Here is a 21,852-nt window from a genome sequence, read left to right as displayed (position 1 = left end):
CTCCTTGGCCCCCTCCCTGTTGCCTGGACTCATCGATGACGCTTGCCCGATCTACACTTGGGGTAAGATCCATAATTAATCACACTTGTCAATGTTTCACTGTGTTTAGAGTAACCATAGGGAGTGTGACTGTTCATAACGTGCTTTTGTTTCCTAGCCTGGACCATCCCCGGAGACGCCTTCTGCTATTTTTGTTACCCCTCGTATGAGGAGAGTGGTGGACACTCCTTGGGTAAATTCCCTCATACTTTTAGGAGACAGTAGACTGGAGTGTCGTATACTTTGTTATCGCATTCCTGCTGCTGTGTCTTGGAGGTGGAGGGATTCTTCTTCGCTCCTGTGGAAGTTGGCCCTTCTCCTAACAACATGGATACGACCACCGTGGGGAAATTTCAAGATACCATGAGAGAAGCAGTTATAGTGAGGATTTCTATGCCTGACCAGGAACTCATACAGTTTAGGTAATATAGACCCCTCTCTTTGATAAATACCAATGCTAAATTATTAGGGACATCATCATGTGTTACGCATGCTGGTGCACAAGGACTAGTATTGTTTTATCCCTGGGAGAAACACAAGATACAATATTCGCAGGCTTACCCATGTTCTTCATTCTACCGAAAACAAGAATATCAATGGTGCCCTAGTGGAGCTAGATATTGAGAAAAAAAACTTTGACACCATGGGTTGGGATCATATGTTTGAGGTATTGAGGGTATGTGTTTTGACCTGATTTTTAGGAGGTGGGTACGGCTTCTCTCCACACAGCCGGCAGCTAGAGTGAGATTGGAAGGTGTTGTGTCGACTGCCTGAAATGTAGAGGGTGGGACTAGACACAGGTGCCCATTGTCACCCCTGCTATTCACATTAGCATTAGAACCGTTAGAGATTAAGTTACGGATGGTGCGACGGGATTCGGGGATACAGCTCGTGAGTGTAACACGGTGTCTAAATGTATGCTGATGATACACTGGTTTACCACCGGGAACCACATGTGTCATTGTCAATATTGATGACCGAACTGGAAATGTTTGGCAATGCAACAGGTTTACACATTAACTGCCCAAAGTCAATGCATTACCATTGGGATGACTCACTGATACCACTTTAGACACTCTCCCATGTATAGGGATGAGATGGGAAGTGGAGCAGTTTTAATACCTGGGAGATCAGATCACACATGGGGAAAACTTGCAGTATGTGATAACATAGGTAAGGTCCTGACGGAACTGAGAAACTCCATCACTTTCTAAAAAACACTACCTTAGTAGATTAACGGCCATTGTAGCGTCCTCCCCAGCTCGATAGCATGTAAATTAATCAAGCCACACATGGCGCTCGATATCACACGTCTTAATTCTCTAGAGTGTAACCGTTAACTGATACATACTGCGTCATGTATTTTATTAAACACACCCAATCACTTACGTCACTAGGCTACAGAGTCTGTTAGAGACCATAGGAGTCCCGAGCTCTATAAAACCCAAGACACTAGAGACATATTGTGCTCTCAAATATGGTATTTTTAGGTTTTGCCTTTATCACCTACAAAACACATTCATTGACTTTACACGATCTGATTTTAAAGAAATTGGATCTCACTTGATAGCCGCGATCTGGGCTGGTAAGCGCAGCACAGTACGTCTAAAACCCTGAAACTAGATAGGGTCGAGGGGAGATTGGGACTTCCCAAACTGTAGTTATGTTATTTGGCTCTTTAACCCAAATAGGGTGTGGGAAATACTGAGGGTGAAAGAGTACCCACCAACACTTTAGCTACAATGTAACTGTCCTAAACCCACAAAAACAAATGAATACATCAGAGTACAAATTAACTCACAAATATGAGATGTTAAATGTTATAAACATCACAGATGACCAATATAACACAGATGACCAATTCAAAATTACTTAAATTGTTGTATTTCATAGAAAACACATTTATAGTAAAACAAAATACATAGCAATGACACTGTCACCAAGAGCAATTCCAACAGTCTTACAATTCAATATTACTTTAAAAACAAGGTTGCTGCTGCATACCGAAAGTCCTACTAAATGAGAAAATGCCAACATTTTAATTACACATTTTTTGACCAGCAACATTGGAGAGTTAAAACGTTGACGCACTTTTCAGTGTAATAGAGCTAAAATGAGATCCATCTTCTTCAGGAACGTCTGATGTGTTGAGCAATTTTGAATGCTTGAGTCTAATCAATCACATTAGGGTCCAAAAACAATTTATTAATAAAACAATTTGGGGGAGGATTTTTAGGGGATGATGGATGGATACATGCAACTTTACACCCCAAAACACCAATCCAAATGTATCGAATTCTAGAGATGATGCAATGACCTGTAGATGTATCCTAATGTTGATGAAAGAAAAGGATTAACGCCGAAGCAGACTGTAAGCGGAGAGAATAGCCATACTTGCAGTTGTTAGACCTCTGTCTGACAAAATGTGGGAAATGCGACATATCTTTGGTGGCTTCATAAAATAGTTGATCTAGATATATTGATGAAACACCATCCTAAAACTTCAGAGAACTAATCAGTGTAGCTCCCTGAATCAAAAACATAGGAGTAACTTTATCATATGCAGGGATCCATACTGCAGAAGTGAGAGATGCTGTGGTGCATTGCGTGGTTACTCATTTCCCCTTTTCTAGATCACTGGAGATTTGTTGGTTGCAGCCATTCAGAAAAATAGCACAATATCTGTCCATGGTGTGGTGCAGGAGAGTGTGTACACTATTTGGTTAACTTATTCCCTGAGATAGTTTCCTGACGGTAGAGGAGGCACAGCTCTGTTTTGGGATGGGTTGGGCAAATCCTACATTATGCCTGACTGATGAAGACAATGAGACCAGTTCTTCTGTAGTTTCCCGCATTACCCCCTACTTCTGAGACTCTGACCGAGATCCTGATGTTAGGTCATACTACTTGTGTGATATTCAGACTTTATAAAGCACTGAAGGTGGATAGGCAGAAACCAATATTGCCTGTCTGACAGATATGGAATATTAACTGAGGGCCAGATTTTGAGTTTGGCAAATGGGATTTACTCCATCAGGGTGATGAAGTCAGGGACTCCCTCGCCATGAGGGATGACCCACCGGCAAAATTTAGAGATGGCTGCCAATACCACAGACATCTCTTACATTTACAGGAGCCACCATTACGGCCGTTAATGCAATAAAAGTGTGTAGTTCAGCTTTTTGTAGTTTCAAAAACAAAAAGATGTATTTTTATTTAACAGTCTTATATAGCGCTGGCCAGACATGAAGGTATCAGAGAGCTTACAACATTTATCATGATGCCAATGGACACACATTGTTACAGTAAACAGCATTGTCTGGTGCCGAATCTAGTTAAGGCCTGGAGGGGATCATAGAAGCAGATCAAAAGACAGACGATGTAGATGCCCTCTTGTTAAGGAGGCTAGTTTATCCGCTGGACGAGATTCCTGTAGCAGAGGTACTCTGTCTCGCTGGGTGGTTGCTACCCAGTTTGTTGAGTTTGGTTGAGGAAAAAGCCTTTGAGCTGTCTTTTGAAGTTCATGAAGGAAAGGTTGGTCCTGATGTGGGCTGGGATGGAGTTCCACATTTTCGGAGCATTTCCAGAGAAGGAGCATGATGAGGTTTTTTGTTTGCGAGCTTTGGGAGGAATGAGAAGTAGTGCGTTTGTGCTCCTGAGATTTCTCGCCTGGCCTGCCTTTTTGAGTCTGGATGCCAGGTAGGCAGGTTTGCAGGTGGGAAGAGCTTTGGGAATGAGACATGCAGTTCTGAAGTTGGAAAGCACTTCAATATGGAGCCATTTTAGTTCTCTTAGAGAGAGAGATGTGGTCGTATTTCTTTACTCCTAGCAGCTCTATTTAGTGTTGTTCGGAGAGGGGCTAAGTTAGATCTTGCCGTGCCTGTGAGGGTTGCATTCCCATAGTCCAATCTGGACAGAACCAAAGAGTGTGTGGCCTGTTTAAGATTATTGGGAGGGATGAAGGGTTTGATTTTGTTGCGTAGTTTTAGGTTGTAGAATGCACTCTTCGCACTGCTCTTTATATGTTTTTAAAAAACACAGTTGATGGACAGAATGTAGAGCAATGTCATACATTCACCCCAGTACAAGGATCTGGGCCTAAATCCATCGTTGTTTTGCACTCCACACCACCCTGGGTTAGACACTGGCTATATGCAAATCAACTCTGACCCTGTGCCTCATGGGAACAGTCCAGTCCGAACTACCAAGCCATGTCTTTCCCAGACCGGAATCAAGCATCCAAGGACCGGTTTCTGGCTATCAGCCTTCATCAGCCTGGATAGCTTGACTCCAGTGGTGTGGAGAGCCTGGGACTCACGTCTGAGCATACCCAGCCCACTCAGGGTGAAAATTGCAAAATACACAGTTGATGGACACAATGTAGAGCAATGTCATACATTCACCCCAGTACAAGGATCTGGGCCTAAATCCATCGTTTTTTTGCACTCCACACCACCCTGGGTTATATGTTTGCACATTTTCAAACGTGGATCCAGAGTGGTTCCCTGGAATTTTACAGTCAGCCAGTGTAAGATTGCAGTTAAGAGCATCAATGGATTTTAGCCATTCTTTAACTTAGGGGGGTCTGCTCATTATTGGATATGAGAAGGATTGCTGTCTTATTTTGCTTGAGTTTTAGGTGGTTGTGTGATAGCCAGTGCTGGACTTCTATTAGAGTGTCATTTAGTCTCTGTATGTCTCCAATTGTGGATGTTTATAGGTAGATCTGGGTATCGTCCCCATAGAGGTGGAAGGGGATATTGGCTTTTTTAAGTGTGGCGGTGAGGGGCTCCATGTTTATGTTGGACAATAAGGAGGAGATACCTGACCCTTGTGGGACACCCCGGGTTATAGGGAGTATGTCAGAAGTGAAATTGTTAATTTTTATTTGTTGAGAGCGGTTTTGTACGAAAGAGGTAGGACCCCCTCATCCGCTCAAATTCTTTCTTGGAGTGGGTTTATGAGAAGTTAGTGGTCAACTGTGTTAAAGGCTGCCGATAGGTCCAGGAGTATGGGTATGCAGCATCGGTCTACATCGTGTGATTTGTATACATCATCTATAACATTCAGGATCGCTGCCTCGGTGCTGCACCCTTTTCGGAAGCCCGATTGGTGAGTGTCCAGAAGGTTGTTGCTGTCAATGAGTTGGAGAACACATCTTTTAAGTATTTTGGCTAAGGAGGGGAGGTTGGAGACAGGCCTGAAGCTGTTCTGGTTATTTTGGTCTGTACCTGTTTCTTGAGTAATGGCATGACTTGGCCAATTTTAAGACAGTCTGGAGAGTGCATGGGGGAGTTGTTTCCTTCATTACTGGAGGGCGGGCTTTCGTTGGATGGCAGGGGGTGGTCGTCAAGGGGGCGCTCAATCTTGGTGATTTTATCATTAAAGAATTTTATTATTGACAATAAAAAAAAAGCAATGACCACCTCACCATGTGCATTTTCTCCCATTTAAACGTTTTTACTTTCACTTATCGCCACAGTATGGATGATGGTAACTGAAAGCAAAAACGTGCTATTTGTCTGCCCATTCTAAATCAGGTGGACGGACAAATGGCAAAACCTACGATGGCCCTTACTCTGTCGGGCCATCGAAGGTGTATGCAGATGGCAGAGACAGAGTAGCCTGCATACTGAAGGTCCGCTCGACTCTAAATGAGACGGGCGGACCTTCAGTTTGGTGGAGAGGGTACTCTGTCGGCTTAGCTTCAGAGAACCATGCCCGCCAAAATCTAAATCTGGCCCTTAGTAACATCATTAACAGACAATGAGTGTACTCAAAACTGTGAGCATGTGAAATCAATTTCTAGCAGTGGCTGATTTCAGTTGCCAATGAATACTCTTGAGTTACACAAATCAGTAATATGATGTTTTTTGGTGCCTAGAAGATCACAGTATCACATGTTAGTGGTCTATAATTCCTTTAGGTAATCCCATTGAATTGGGGTGTTCATAAACATTGTATTTTGGAGCTGTTCTCTGGCTGAAACATCTTATCTCCTGAAAATGTCCTCTGTTCTCATGGTACAGTCTGAATGTCAGTCACAATGTCATCAATGGTCCAGGACCGGTCTTGCCTAGGAATAACTTTATCCAGCAGCAACAGTAGCCACCTCTGCAAACACAAAAACAAAATAGCACAATCAAGACTGCACCTCATGATAACAATCAAATTAAATGATAGAAACATATTTATCAATAACATTAAACAATCAAAATCCACAGCAAAAATACATCATTCTTAGTACCCATGTATTTCCTTTTACGCATCAACAACACCCCAAACCCTGTTTCCTGATGATAGGGGGTCTGTGTAATTAGCAAGAATGTTTCCTTGGCTGTGATGGCATGGACTGTCTCTTTCAAATAAATCTCAATCTCTGTTCAGCCACTGTTTGTGTGATAGCGACAGACACACACTGATTTATCTGAAATGAAAATAAAAACGTTTCTGCAGTCTTTGCCTCTTGACAGTAAATACTCTACTTGCTTCCCCTCTGGTCTACAATATGCTGGGAATAGGCTTGGGGCAACTGTTTCCCTTTCTGCTTTCAATAGTTTCAGGAGCTTATGCAATGTAAGAAAATCTATTTCTCTGGCTCTCCCCTAGATTTATACCCCCTGAAGCTTGTGAAATAACGGCCATCAGCTCTAGTAACCTCTTCACAACACTCTGAAATTTTTCTTTTGTCCCCGCTGAACGAGTTCCCTCTTCTTGGAAAAAGATTTTAATACTTACTCTTCAAAAACAAACCCACAGCATGTATCATGGCCAATTACAGCCCCATTTTGCTCCTTGCTTTCCAGTTAAAATCATGGATAAAATTGTTAATACCTAGCTCTGTGGCTTTATTGAGGCTCAGAACATTCTCAACCCCTACCAGCCTGGCGTCTGTTCTTCTCAATATACTGGGCCAATGGTGGCCTCTGCCACCAATAACATCGGTTGTATATGATATTCTATTATGCTGTATTGGTTGGCCGTTGTCGGAATCTGCAGCACAGCCGTTGATTGGTTTACCTCTTCTTTGATTGGTAGGTCTCCGTCCCTCTTGATCTTTATTCCAACCCATATCTTGTGTCATTCTACAGGGCTCTCCCCTAGGCCCCACTTTATTTAACTTTTATGTGGTGCAACTCAACTCTCTAAATAAAGATTTTGATCTCAAATGTATATGTATACACAGACGGCATCCAGCTGATCTACAACATCTCGCTAGACACTACCACATTCCCGAGGAAGTGGGAAAACACACGTGTAAAACCATTGCTTAAAAAGGCGTTAGCGGATCCGACTGACCTACAAAACTATAGGCCGATCTCGCTCCTCTCCTGCTGCTCGAAGGTAATGGAATCACTGGTTAACAAACTTCTATCCTACTATCTGGAACAAAACAACCTTTTGGATCCTTACCAGTCCGGCTTCCGTGCCTCACACAGTACGGAGGCTGCACTGTTGGAGGTTACGGATACCATAAGGCTGACATTGGACAGGGGGACCCTGGTGATCCTAGCCCTTCTTGATCTGTCTGCAGCCTTTGACACCATCTCTCATAGGATACTGCTTGACAGACTGGAAGGGATTGGTGTCAAGGGCCCCGGCCTCAAATGGATACAAAGCTATCTATCTGATCGCACCCAAAGCATCCAGTTAGACTCTTTTGCGTCACTGACCATAGTGGTGGACAGGGGAGTTCCTCAGGGATTTGTCCGGAGTCCCACCCTCTTTAATGTGTACCTGACCCCCTGGCTGAAATCATCAGAGGCTATGGGTTCGAAACATCTCGTATGCTGACGACATGCAGTTGATCGTCCCCATTGAGGATGACATTATATCACTCAATCAAAATGTAAAAACTGCATGTCTAGCATCGCGAGTTGGATGAGGAAGAACTTTTTACAGCTAAACTCATCTAAAACAGTGATATTGCTCTTCGGGAAGGCGGAAGAAATCTGGTCCCTTGACAGGTGGCCTGTAGAGCTGGGAGATGCCCCTTCCCCTAAAAACTAGGCCAAGAACCTTGGCATCAGGATTGATAATAAACTATCAATGGAGGAGCAGGTGAAGACACTGTCAGGCACCTGCTTCGGAACAATGAGGATGCTCACAAAGATCTTTCCCTGGATCCCACTCTCAGCAAGAAAAACCCTTATCCAGTCACTCCTGGTGAGTCGACTTGACTATGGCAACTCGTTGCTTGTTGGAATAAGGGAAGATTTACTATCTAAACTACAGGTGGTGCAGAACACTGCAGCCCGCCTTTCCCTTAATAATTCGGCACATACCCCCTCTGCCCCCCTCTTCAGCCAACTTCATTGGCTTCCTGTTAAGAAACAAGCTATCTTTAAGATGCTCTGCGTGGTCTTCAGGTCACTACAGGGGAAAGGCCCTGCCTTTCTCAAAAATAAACTTACCTGGTACCAACCTGTACGACAGCTAAGATCTAGCAATCGTAATCTCCTGCGCACGCGAAGAATAAACAAGGTGAAAATGGGGGGCCGATCCTTCTCCCATCTGGCTCCCAGTTACTAGAACAACCTACCGCAGAATATTCGGTCTTGTGCCGAGCTATCCAGTTTTAAGAAACTGCTAAAGACCTGGCTGTCCTAGATGGGCCCTACCTATGAGTACCCATTTCTCGAAGCGCCGAGAGATCCCCTTGGGGATGATTCGGTGCGCTCTATAAAAGAGTAAATAAATAAATAAATAAATAAATAAACAAGGCTGGAAAGTGATCTTGTGTCCATGCAACTCTGTTTTCATGGGGACCATTTATTTTGTTAAAGGAAACATTACAATTAGAAATATACAATCATCATAAACCATCAAATTATTCATACAATCAAGATACACATGCCAAGAACTAAAACTAACTGCTTTCAGCTGACCTTAGCTTGAGTGCAATATTTAAAAATGTACCCAGTACATAACAGTTTACAGTAGAGGACAACATTTGTAGGTATTAAAAGGCCACTTGGTGTATTTCTCCTCGCACAATAACAAAACAAGAGTTATAATTTGAGCATGTCTATTAAAAAAAAAAAAATCACAAAAGACCATGAAATGCATCATAACTTGGACTGATAAATTGTCACGCGGACATAATATTACTGCCTCACATGACACCCTTCTCTTGGGAAATAATAATAAATAATGTGCCATACCCACTCTAAACTTAGTTAAAAGATTTTGTTCGTAAACATTTAAAACCATGTGCAGATAAGGCTGTAATCTGGCAGTGGTTTTAATGAAGATACAATAAGTATTAGTTACTTACCTGTAATCCTAGTTCTCTTCCAGGGGTATCCTCATCAAAGTCATAAGCATTAGAATATTCCTGCCCATGCGCGGGACCCCGGTAACACAATAATATATGTGCCCCACATATATATAATTATATATATAATTATATATAATTATATATATATATATATATATATATATATATAAAAACACAAATAAGCAACTGCAGCCTTATACACATCAAAGCTGAATCATGCTGGAAGGACTTCCTATAATAACATGATAAAACATGCATTAGAAATAGGGAAAAAACACCAATAAAACATGTTTTGAAACTGTTTTAATGCACAGCAGACAATAGAAAATCCCATACAGGACTGAAAGTATAGACAGCTCCCAGGCTGCATTGCAAATCACAGTCTAAAAAGACTGAAAAGCTAACTCATAGCAACATAGAAATAAACTGACAACGTGCCTTTAAGGCACTCCTGACCCCCAGCTTCCCATCATGCCTCAGGGGTGACAGTTGGCTCAGTTGTTCTTTGCGGAGACTGAAAAAAAGCCATGGCACAAAGAATGAACAATTTCTCCAAACAGGAAAACAGTCCTTTGCCCGGGGAGGCGGGAGGGTTGCTTATGACTTTGATGAGGATACCCCTGGAAGAGAACTAGGATTACAGGTAAGTAACTAATCCTTCTCTTCCAGGGGATCCTCATCAATAGTCATAAGCATTAGAATAGAATAGCGAGCCTCACCTCATCTCCCTGCGGGCCAAGGAGTAAGATAGTAATATAACCAATAAGCTTAGCAGAACTAAGCTTGGCCAGATAGCTGGCTATCCATCAGATTCCTCAAGGAGGCCTGGCCCACTTGAGTGTCAGCCCTCGAATCGGATTCTAGGCAGTAGTGATCTCAAGGTTGCAGCCTTGCAAATTTCTGACATGGGGACATCATGTAAGAAAGCCACTGTGGCCGCTTCCCCCCCAGTGGAATGCGCCTTAGGCGACACCAGTAAGGATCTTTTTGCCAGTTGATAAGCTAGGTTAATGCAGGATACGATCCATTTGGAAATGGATCTCTTAGCCGCTGGGCACCCTGTTCTCATGGCGCCATAATTGACAAATAACTGATACGTTTTCCTTATACCCTTGGTACTCTCTAAGTAGAATTTAAGGACTCTTATGAGGTCCAAGGAATGCAGCAACCGCTCAGCTGGGGTCGCAGGGTTAGGGAAAAAGGATGGAAGGGAGATGGACTGATTGATATGAAAATCAGACACAACCTTCGGGAGGAAAGACAGGTGCGCGCTCAAGAATACTCTGTTGTGGTGGAAGACAGTGTAAGGCTCTTTCGTACAGAGCGCTTGAATCTCGCTTACTCAGCGCGCTGATGTAATGGCTACCAGAAAAGCGGCCTTCCACGACAAATGCTGCAAGGAGGCTCTGTGGATGGGCTCAAAAGGCGGGTCCATCAACTTAGATAACACCAGGTTTAACTCCCATGGAGGGGAAGGGTTTCGAACAGGGGGATAACCTTCTTCAACCCCTGTAAGAAGTCCTTTACCACCTGCATCTGGAAAAAGGAGGGTTGGCTAGGTGACTTCCTGTATGCCGTAATGGCCGACAAATGTACCCTGATAGAAGCATACTTCAACCCAGATCTCGATTAGTACAGAAGGTAAGGGAGAATGACATCCTCCTTCCCCTTCGTAGGATCGAGGTGATGTTCTCTACACCAAAGAAAAAACCTCTTCCACTTAAACGCATATGAAGCTCGTGTGGAGGGTCGCTTAGCCTCTTTTAAAATGTGCACGCAATCAGGAGGCAGTTTCAAATGTCCGTATTGCAGGACCTCAGGAACCATGCTGTCAAGTTCATCGAGGGAAGGTTGGGATGAAGAATCCTTCCCCCCATATTGGTCAGCAGGTCCGGCCTGCAAGGTAGTCTCCTGTGTGGAAGTACCAACAGATGAAGAAGGTCCGGGTACCACCACTGCCGTGGCCAGTCTGGAGCTATCAGAATCATCTGCATGTTGGATCTGATGAGCTTGGACACCACCTTCGGGATTAGAGGCAGGGGAGGAAAGGCGTAGGCAAATGTTCCTGACCATTCCATCAATAGTGCTTTCCCTCTTGTCCCTGGATGGTGGAATCTGGATGCGAATGCGCGGCATTTTTTGTTTTCTTCATCTGCGAACAAATCTATTGCTGGACGACCCCATCGATGGAAAAGGTCTGCCACCACCTCGTCGTTTAGCACCCAGTCTGGCTAATCTGCGAAGTGCCTGCTGAGCGCATCGGCCTTGATGTTTTGCTCCCCTGGAATGTGCACTGCCACCACCGACAGGTTCCGGGCGAGCAGCCAGTGCCAGATCCAGGGAGAGAGGGCGTGACCGTTGTCGGACTGGACCAGGACCGAGCTGGATTCGATGGCAGGCAGAAAAGCTTTCAGAGCCAGGTAAACTGCTCGCAGCTCTAGCATGTTGATGTGGTAGGATTGTTCTTTTGCCGACCACTGTCCTTGTATCTGGAGGCACCCCATGTGTGCCCCCAGCCTTGCAGAGAGGCATCGGTCACCACCGATTGTACTGGAATTGGTTGGTGAAAAGGGACTCCCACCAACAGATTCCGAAGCGGAGTCAACCATTTGATGGAGGATCTCGCTGCCTGGGAGAGACTGATCCGATCTTCCCAGCGACCTGTCGATTGATCCCACTGGTCCTCCAAAGTTTGTTGCAACGGGCGCATTCTCAGCCTGGCGTTGGGGATGAGAAAGATGCAGGAAGCCATGGATCCCAGCAGGGACGCCACCTGCCGGACTGTTGGATTCTGCGCTTGTAGAAGCTCTTCCCAAGCTTGTGTCCAGAACGGAGCCTAGGTAATGGATGGTCTGGGTGGGCTGTTGCACTAACTTCTCCATGTTGACATGGAGGCAGAGATTGTGTAACTGCTGCAGACAGACTTGGAAGTCGTTTCTTACTTGCAGAGGAGATGGTCCTTTCAGAAGCCAGTCGTCCAAGTATGGATAAACGAAGAGACCTTCTCTGTGCAGGAAGGCTGCCACCACTGCCATGCACTTGGTGAAGACTCGAGGAGCCGACTCGAGCCTGAAGGGCAGGACTTTGTACTGGTAGTGGTAGTGGCCGACCACAAACCGCAGGTACTTGCGATGACATTGTGCAATCGGAATATGGAAGTACGCATCTTGTAGGTCCACCGAACACATCCAATCTCCTACTTTTAGATGTGAACATATTTGGTGAAGGGCCAACATGCGAAACTTTCACCATGACCTTGTTGAGAAGGCGAAGGGCTAGGATCGGACAAACTTGTGCTCCTGATCTTTTTTGGGAACAAGAAAGTACCTGGAGTAAACCCCTCTTCCTCTTTGGGAGGGAGGAACTTCTTCTATAGCTTGCTTTAGCTGGTGAGGTCGAGACTTTTTCGGAGGTATGTCTTTTGGAAGCGCACGGAAACGTAGCGTGTATCCATTGCGCAGTATATTCAGCACCCAATGATCTTTTGTGATGCTGCACCACTCTGCCAGATGTAGTGAAGTACTTCCTCCCACCGGAGTGGACAACAGCGCCAGAGGAAGCCATTGTTCATGACTTCCCTCCTCTCGCTGTGGTAGAGGATTGTTGCTGGTGACCACCTCTACCTCTATTGGACTTTCTTCCCTGAAACTGGGACTTGCTCTGGTTCTGGTTCTGGGACCACTGAGGGGTTTGAACCCTCTGCTGAAGCCCCTTGCGCTGGTTGGGTCTGTACCGACGCTTGAACTCCTCCTTCTTTTCCAAACCGACTGCCTTGAGAGTGTCCAGCTCGGTTTTCATTCTACTCATCTCTTCGTCTGCGTGCGTGCCGAAGAGAGAGGAACCAGAAAAAGGGAGGTTTAAGATTCTGTGCTGCGCATCCGGTTTGAGGCCTGTCAATCTCAACCAGGATGATCTCCTGGCGCATATTCCATGTGTGTAAGAGTGCGCCGATAGCACCGCGCCGTCCGCCGCTGTGCTAATCATCTGGTTTGCCACCAGAGATCCTTCAGTAACTATTTCGTCAAAGTCCTTTTGGTCTTCCTTTGGCAGCTTGGTCTTAAAATGTTCCAAGGAATCCCGTAACGCTCTGTCGTAACGGCCTAACAGCGCAGCCGCGCTGGAGACCTTCACGGTAGAAGCCACAGAATTGCAGACCCTGCGACCCCATGAGTCCTGGGATCTGTTTTCCTTATCCGGTGGAACGGAGGAAGTAGCAGTGACAGCATGAGTTTTTCATGCTGCGGCCACAATCACCGAGTCTGCAGGTGGATCCGTCTTAACGAAGACCGGGTCCGAGGTAGCTGGCTTGTAGTTCTTTTGGATGCGAGCAGGCACCGCCTTAATGGTTGCTGGAGACAGGAAAGTGTCCATGACCGGGTCCAGAATCCCTGGAACCAAGGGAAGCAATGGTCGAGATTAAGTCTTCTGGTGAAGCATCTCGAAAATCACTGTCGTTGTGATTTGAGGAACAGACATCTCGATATTGAGTTTCTGAGCCCCTCTCTGCAGAACCTCATGGTAGGTATTAATGTCATTTATTGGAGAGACCCTAGAGGTAGGGCTGTCCGAGAGCGTGGGTGAATAATCCCTCTTTGAGGAGCGGGTAGAGGAAGTAGATGGTGTTCTTCTACTTCTGCGGTGAGTACTGTGCCTCCTGTCCCGTGATCTGATGGCATGTTCCTCCCGTCTGGGGGAACGAGATCTATAGCGCCATCCCTCAGGAGACCGCCCCGTGTGGGCTCTACATCTGGGAGAGCTCTATCTGTCCACTTCTTCCACCAGCCGGTGAAGGGGAGATCTGTGAACAGAGCTGGCATATTCCTGCATTCTCCTTGTTGCCCCCGAGTCCTGCCAGTGGTGTAAAGGCAGTTGCCATCTTGGGGACAAACGAACAGCAGAAGGAGCCTCCTTTTGTCTCGAAGGGGACTCGCTGACATGTCTAGCTCCCGGGGTGGCTGATCTTGAAGAAGCCCACCGGGATGAGTGAGAGGACGAATGGCGTGAGGCTGACTGTCACCAGGACCACCGATCCCTCTCTAGACCTTATTGAGGCGGGTCGCGACGTCGGGTGCGAACCTCTCGATGTCGAACCAGCACGCTTTCTAGGCGTCGATCTCTCTTGACTTCTCGGCGTCGGGGAAGATGCTGCATGAATCTCCCGTCTTCTCGACGACGACCGTCTTCTCGACGTTGACCGTCTTCTCGACGGCGACCGCTGCCGTGAAGGGTGCTGATGCCTCGACGTCGAGCGGCAGTGTGAAGCCGACGGCGGAGAACTTCTCTCTCTCTACGCCGAACGTCGGCGAGACGACGGCGGAGCAGTGTCCAATATCGACGTCTAAGGTCTGCGAGACTACAGCGGAGGGGTATTTTGCACCCTCGACGCCGAACGCCTTCGAGAAGACGACAGAGATCTCATTCTCAACGCCGATCGTTGCCGAGTTGACGACGGCAGATGGGTCTTGGCTCTCGACGTCGATCGCTGAGCCTGCGATGACAGAGGCAAACCTGCTCTCGACACCGAACGTCGTGTCGACGACGGCAGAGGCTCTCTATCCCTCGACACCGATCGTCGCCGGGTTGACGACGGCGGAGGGGTGATGCTCCTTGACGTCAATCGTCGCCGGGTTGACGACGGCGGAGGGGTGATGGTCCTCGACGCCGATCGTCGCCGAGTTGGCGACGGCGGAGGGGTGATGCTCCTCGACACCGATCGTCGCCGGGTTGACGACGGCGGAGGATCACGAATCTTCGACGACGTACCTGAATGAGTCTTCTTTCTCAACGGCGAGCCCGCTGTCGAGGGTCTTTTCTTGGATAAATGACCCACCGGTAGATCTTTTCTCAGCGCTGAGCCCGACGCTGAAGTAGAAGGACGTGAGGTCTTGCTTCTAGTTGGTGTTCTAGACCTCTTGGAGCCCTTCCTCTAGATGATTTATCTGCCAGGCCATAAAGGCGAATTCTCTCCCTGTCCTTCAGGGTTCTCCTGGACAGGGTTTGGCAGTGAGGACAGCTATTGGGATCATGATCCTCAGGGAGGCAAAGAATACAGACCTCATGCAAGTCCGTCTTGGCCTTCTTTTTGCCACAAGAAGGGCATGAGTCTAAAAGAGATGGCATTTTAAGGTGCTTAAAAAGCCAAAAACTGGCAAAAAAAGACAGACCCTTACTTCAAAAGATGAAACACGTCGAAGTAAGGTGGAAAAGTTGTGAAAAAGTGAAGAGAATTTCTGATAAAATCAGAAAGAAGTGGAGCTGTGTTGCCAGGATCCTTCCAGAAGGAGTCGGAAAGAACAACTGAGCAAATTGTCACCCCTGAGGCATGATGGGAAGCTGGGGGTCAGGAGTGCCTTAAAGGCATGGTGTCAGTTTATTTCTATGTTGCTATGAGTTAGCTTGTCAGTCTTTTTAGACTGTGATTTGCAATTCAGCCTGGGAGCTGTCTATGCTTTCAGTCCTGTATGGGATTTTATATTGTCTGCTGTGCATTAAAACAGTTTCAAAACACGTTTTATTGGTGTTTTTTCCCTATTTCTAATGCATGTTTTATGTTATTATAGGAAGTCCTTACAGCATGATTCAGCTCTGATGTGTATAAGGCTGCAGTTGCTTATTTGTGTGTGTATATATATATATATATATATATATATATATATATATATATATATATATATATATATATATATGTAAATGTAAATGTACAGGAATTTATATAGCGCAAATCACCGAGCGGTTTCTAAGCGCTTGCTTAGGGAACCCGTCCTGGTATTCCCCTGTGAGATAACCCCGGCAGGGTATCCGCAAGGTGAAAGCCAGGCATCCCGCCGCGAGGGGCCGTTGTGGAGATTAAGCAAGCTATTGCCCAGAGTCGCAGAGTGTGAACCCGTGAATCGAGTAGGCACCGGAGCGAGAATTGTCGAGTCCATGGACATTTTAGGACTCAAGACCCCGCCGAGCCGGGAATTGAACCCTGGTCCCGGGCTGACCTTGGCTTCCAGGTCTGCCTCCTCTAACCAGTGAGCCACACTTCTCCACCTATATAATTATATATATGTGGGGCACATATATTATTGTGTTTCGGGGGTCCCGCGCATGGGCGGGAATATTCTAATGCTTATGACTGTTGATGAGGATCCCCTGGAAGAGAACTAACTGTAGACTTGGCAACTTCGGTTCCAACCCTTAGTGAGGCTCTTCTCTTCAATAAGGTTCTCTTTGTCCATGATTTATAAGATTTCTTAATGTTCCAGGTCTACTCAGGGGGACTGAATTTAGATGACATTACTGATTTATATAAGCCAACTAATTTTATTTAGGGCCTCCAGCTTCATGCAATCTCAAAATGATCTCCTCTGTCAGACCAGACACTGAATTAGTCTAAAGAAAAATCCACAGCGGGAGTGGTACCACCTTTATAACAGTCTTTAAACAATGAAGACCTAATTTCTTGTGGCAGATGTAAAGCGAGATATCTTGAGGTAAGCCCAGTAGGCACCTGTGAAAGCAATTTTTCTCAGTTTATTAACTTGATACATCAGCGGTTCTCCAAACACCCATACCATATGAGGGTACTGAAATTAGTTTTCTAATGTAAATAGTCTTAATCAAGTGCAAAGTGTATTCCCATTCTTAGATAACAACCATTGGCAAAAACAATAGGTTTTGACTACACAATCTATAAGCTTGACCATTGCTTGTTTATGTGTTCCACAGCCGAACAAGTTGCTGTACAGCATGGTTTTAAGTAAAAGTTAAAACAAACTTTTTTAAAAAAAGAACTATGACGCAGGCAGCGTTGCACACGTCATAGTGTTTCTTTCTATTTAAAGCTATGTCGCGCAACAGCAGTCTGGGCAATATCTTGCAAAACACAGTTTATAAGCCAGATTTTTATATTTATAAACCAATGCCAAGGGGACACCAGCTCTGGTGAATTTAGGACATCCTTGACAAATGCAGCCCAATCCTATAGACCCTCTACTTCACTATCATCTCCACAAACCAATTTAATTTGTAACTCTCCGCCCTAGCCTATTCAGCAACATCTTTGATCCATCGCCTAATTGCTGGTAGATCACGAAACATCGAATGCATATCTATGTTCCTTTTGGCCAGTAGTAGGTTGAGTGATGTGCTCTAGTTTTATTTGGGGATATCCACAACATGAGTTTGGTGTCTATGTGGTACGTAAGTCTGTGTTTTTCAGGTGCCCCACAGAGACTTCCAACAAATACTTCTAAATGTTGGAGCATGACCAAACGGTTGTATGACGGAAAACGACATGCATTTACCCCCATGCCTTTACAACCACGTCACTACCCTGACATTACCACACGTTACTATAGCATGCAAGTCGTTATGATTTACTTTATGGGGCGCTGGACTGTGGAATAGTATAAATTACTATTCCAACTCCAGTCTACGCAACAGTCTGGAAGGTGTTGGACTTAACAATCCAACACTAGTCTGAAAACGGTAGAAACCACCGCAATGGAGCGCACACCGCTAGCCCCTCCTCCGGATCGCCCCTCGGGACTCTGGTACTTGTAGTTCAATAGTGGATCACCCAGGTGGGTGCAAGTCGGTACTTGTTGGACTGATGAATCTCTAGACCCGATACATGTCCCGGGTTTTTGGGTATCGCCCGAGACATGGCTCGGGTTTCGGGATAACTTCCCTCATCAGTAGAGAAATGGTTAGGGGTGGAGGAGAAGGCCGCCAAACAACCGTCAATGGCCTCGATGCCCGAACTGGCACGCAGGGCAGCATCCAGGAGCCCGTCGGCTCAAAGCTCAATGGAGCCAATTAGTAGAAACCACCGCAATGGAGCGCACACCGCTAGCCCCTCCTCCGGATCGCCCCTCGGGACTCTGGTACTTGTAGTTCAATAGTGGATCACCCAGGTGGGTGCAAGTCGGTACTTGTTGGACTGATGAATCTCTAGACCCGATACATGTCCCGGGTTTTTGGGTATCGCCCGAGACATGGCTCGGGTTTCGGGATAACTTCCCTCATCAGTAGAGAAATGGTTAGGGGTGGAGGAGAAGGCCGCCAAACAACCGTCAATGGCCTCGATGCCCGAACTGGCACGCAGGGCAGCATCCAGGAGCCCGTCGGCTCAAAGCTCAATGGAGCCAATTAGTAGAAACCACCGCAATGGAGCGCACACCGCTAGCCCCTCCTCCGGATCGCCCCTCGGGACTCTGGTACTTGTAGTTCAATAGTGGATCACCCAGGTGGGTGCAAGTCGGTACTTGTTGGACTGATGAATCTCTAGACCCGATACATGTCCCGGGTTTTTGGGTATCGCCCGAGACATGGCTCGGGTTTCGGGATAACTTCCCTCATCAGTAGAGAAATGGTTAGGGGTGGAGGAGAAGGCCGCCAAACAACCGTCAATGGCCTCGATGCCCGAACTGGCACGCAGGGCAGCATCCAGGAGCCCGTCGGCTCAAAGCTCAATGGAGCCAATTAGTAGAAACCACCGCAATGGAGCGCACACCGCTAGCCCCTCCTCCGGATCGCCCCTCGGGACTCTGGTACTTGTAGTTCAATAGTCGATCACCCAGGTGGGTGCAAGTCGGTACTTGTTGGACTGATGAATCTCTAGACCCGATACATGTCCCAGGTTTTTGGGTATCGCCCGAGACATGGCTCGGGTTTCGGGATAACTTCCCTCACCATTGCGGTGGTTTCTATTAATTGGCTCCCTTGAGCTTTGAGCCGACGGGCTCCTGGATGCTGCCCTGCGTGCCGGTTCGGGCATCAAGGCCATTGACGGTTGTTTGGCGGCCTTCTCCTCCACCCCTAACCATTTCTCTACTGATGAGGGAAGTTATCCCGAAACCCGAGCCATGTCTCGGGCGATACCCAAAAACCCGGGACATGTATCGGGTCTAGAGATTCATCAGTCCAACAAGTACCGACTTGCACCCACCTGGGTGATCCACTATTGAACTACAAGTACCAGAATCCCGAGGGGCGATCCGGAGGAGTGGCTAGCGGTGTGCGCTCCATTGCGGTGGTTTCTATTAATTGGCTCCCTTGAGCTTTGAGCCGACGGGCTCCTGGATGCTGCCCTGCGTGCCGGTTCGGGCATCGAGGCCATTGACGGTTGTTTGGCGGCCTTCTCCTCCACCCCTAACCATTTCTCTACTGATGAGGGAAGTTATCCCGAAACCCGAGCCATGTCTCGGGCGATACCCAAAAACCCGGGACATGTATCGGGTCTAGAGATTCATCAGTCCAACAAGTACCGACTTGCACCCACCTGGGTGATCCACTATTGAACTATAAGTACCAGAATCCCGAGGGGCGATCCGGAGGAGTGGCTAGCGGTGTGCGCTCCTTTGCGGTGGTTTCTATTAATTGGCTCCCTTGAGCTTTGAGCCGACGGGCTCCTGGATGCTGCCCTGCGTGCCGGTTCGGGCATCGAGGCCATTGACGGTTGTTTGGCGGCCTTCTCCTCCACCCCTAACCATTTCTCTACTGATGAGGGAAGTTATCCCGAAACCCGAGCCATGTCTCGGGCGATACCCAAAAACCCGGGACATGTATCGGGTCTAGAGATTCATCAGTCCAACAAGTACCGACTTGCACCCACCTGGGTGATCCACTATTGAACTACAAGTACCAGAATCCCGAGGGGCGATCCGGAGGAGTGGCTAGCGGTGTGCGCTCCATTGCGGTGGTTTCTATTAATTGGCTCCCTTGAGCTTTGAGCCGACGGGCTCCTGGATGCTGCCCTGCGTGCCGGTTCGGGCATCGAGGCCATTGACGGTTGTTTGGCGGCCTTCTCCTCCACCCCTAACCATTTCTCTACTGATGAGGGAAGTTATCCCGAAACCCGAGCCATGTCTCGGGCGATACCCAAAAACCCGGGACATGTATCGGGTCTAGAGATTCATCAGTCCAACAAGTACCGACTTGCACCCACCTGGGTGATCCACTATTGAACTACAAGTACCAGAATCCCGAGGGGCGATCCGGAGGAGTGGCTAGCGGTGTGCGCTCCATTGCGGTGGTTTCTATTAATTGGCTCCCTTGAGCTTTGAGCCGACGGGCTCCTGGATGCTGCCCTGCGTGCCGGTTCGGGCATCGAGGCCATTGACGGTTGTTTGGCGGCCTTCTCCTCCACCCCTAACCATTTCTCTACTGATGAGGGAAGTTATCCCGAAATCCGAGCCATGTCTCGGGCGATACCCAAAAACCCGGGACATGTATCGGGTCTAGAGATTCATCAGTCCAACAAGTACCGACTTGCACCCACCTGGGTGATCCACTATTGAACTACAAGTACCAGAATCCCGAGGGGCGATCCGGAGGAGTGGCTAGCGGTGTGCGCTCCATTGCGGTGGTTTCTATTAATTGGCTCCCTTGAGCTTTGAGCCGACGGGCTCCTGGATGCTGCCCTGCGTGCCGGTTCGGGCATCGAGGCCATTGACGGTTGTTTGGCGGCCTTCTCCTCCACCCCTAACCATTTCTCTACTGATGAGGGAAGTTATCCCGAAACCCGAGCCATGTCTCGGGCGATACCCAAAAACCCGGGACATGTATCGGGTCTAGCGATTCATCAGTCCAACAAGTACCGACTTGCACCCACCTGGGTGATCCACTATTGAACTACAAGTACCAGAATCCCGAGGGGCGATCCGGAGGAGTGGCTAGCGGTGTGCGCTCCATTGCGGTGGTTTCTATTAATTGGCTCCCTTGAGCTTTGAGCCGACGGGCTCCTGGATGCTGCCCTGCGTGCCGGTTCGGGCATCGAGGCCATTGTCGGTTGTTTGGCGGCCTTCTCCTCCACCCCTAACCATTTCTCTACTGATGAGGGAAGTTATCCCGAAACCCGAGCCATGTTTTGGGCGATACCCAAAAACCCGGGACATGTATCGGGTCTAGAGATTCATCAGTCCAACAAGTACCGACTTGCACCCACCTGGGTGATCCACTATTGAACTACAAGTACCAGAATCCCGAGGGGCGATCCGGAGGAGTGGCTAGCGGTGTGCGCTCCATTGCGGTGGTTTCTATTAATTGGCTCCCTTGAGCTGTGAGCCGACGGGCTCCTGGATGCTGCCCTGCGTGCCGGTTCGGGCATCGAGGCCATTGACGGTTGTTTGGCGGCCTTCTCCTCCACCCCTAACCATTTCTCTACTGATGAGGGAAGTTATCCCGAAACCCGAGCCATGTCTCGGGCGATACCCAAAAACCCGGGACATGTATCGGGTCTAGAGATTCATCAGTCCAACAAGTACCGACTTGCACCCACCTGGGTGATCCACTATTGAACTACAAGTACCAGAATCCCGAGGGGCGATCCGGAGGAGTGGCTAGCGGTGTGCGCTCCATTGCGGTGGTTTCTATTAATTGGCTCCCTTGAGCTTTGAGCCGACGGGCTCCTGGATGCTGCCCTGCGTGCCGGTTCGGGCATCGAGGCCATTGACGGTTGTTTGGCGGCCTTCTCCTCCACCCCTAACCATTTCTCTACTGATGAGGGAAGTTATCCCGAAACCCGAGCCATGTCTCGTGCGATA

General features: G+C 47.5%; 2 protein-coding genes across 6 annotated transcripts in view; one reads left to right on the top strand and one right to left on the bottom strand.

The window, feature by feature from the left end:
- LOC144829499 (uncharacterized) overlaps positions 1–21,852 on the top strand; it is a 400,486-nt gene that overhangs the window by 333,197 nt on the left and 45,437 nt on the right. The window lies entirely within an intron of this gene.
- LOC144829498 (uncharacterized) overlaps positions 1,901–21,852 on the bottom strand; it is a 458,194-nt gene continuing 438,242 nt past the window's right edge. For 4 of the 5 annotated variants that reach the window (XM_078688691.1, XM_078688692.1, XM_078688694.1 and 1 more), the window contains one exon: positions 1,901–6,153. In XM_078688691.1, coding sequence (XP_078544817.1) covers positions 6,058–6,153 — 96 coding nt within the window. In that variant the 3' untranslated portion in view covers positions 1,901–6,057. The remainder of the gene's footprint in view (positions 6,154–21,852) is intronic. The other variant, XR_013610683.1, reaches the window with a different exon arrangement.

This window comes from Lissotriton helveticus, chromosome 4_1, assembly GCF_964261635.1.
Source record: "Lissotriton helveticus chromosome 4_1, aLisHel1.1, whole genome shotgun sequence".
NCBI lineage: Eukaryota > Metazoa > Chordata > Amphibia > Caudata > Salamandridae > Lissotriton > Lissotriton helveticus.
The sequence above is the reverse complement of the archived record's forward strand: the minus strand, read 5'-3'. Positions and strand labels throughout refer to the sequence as shown.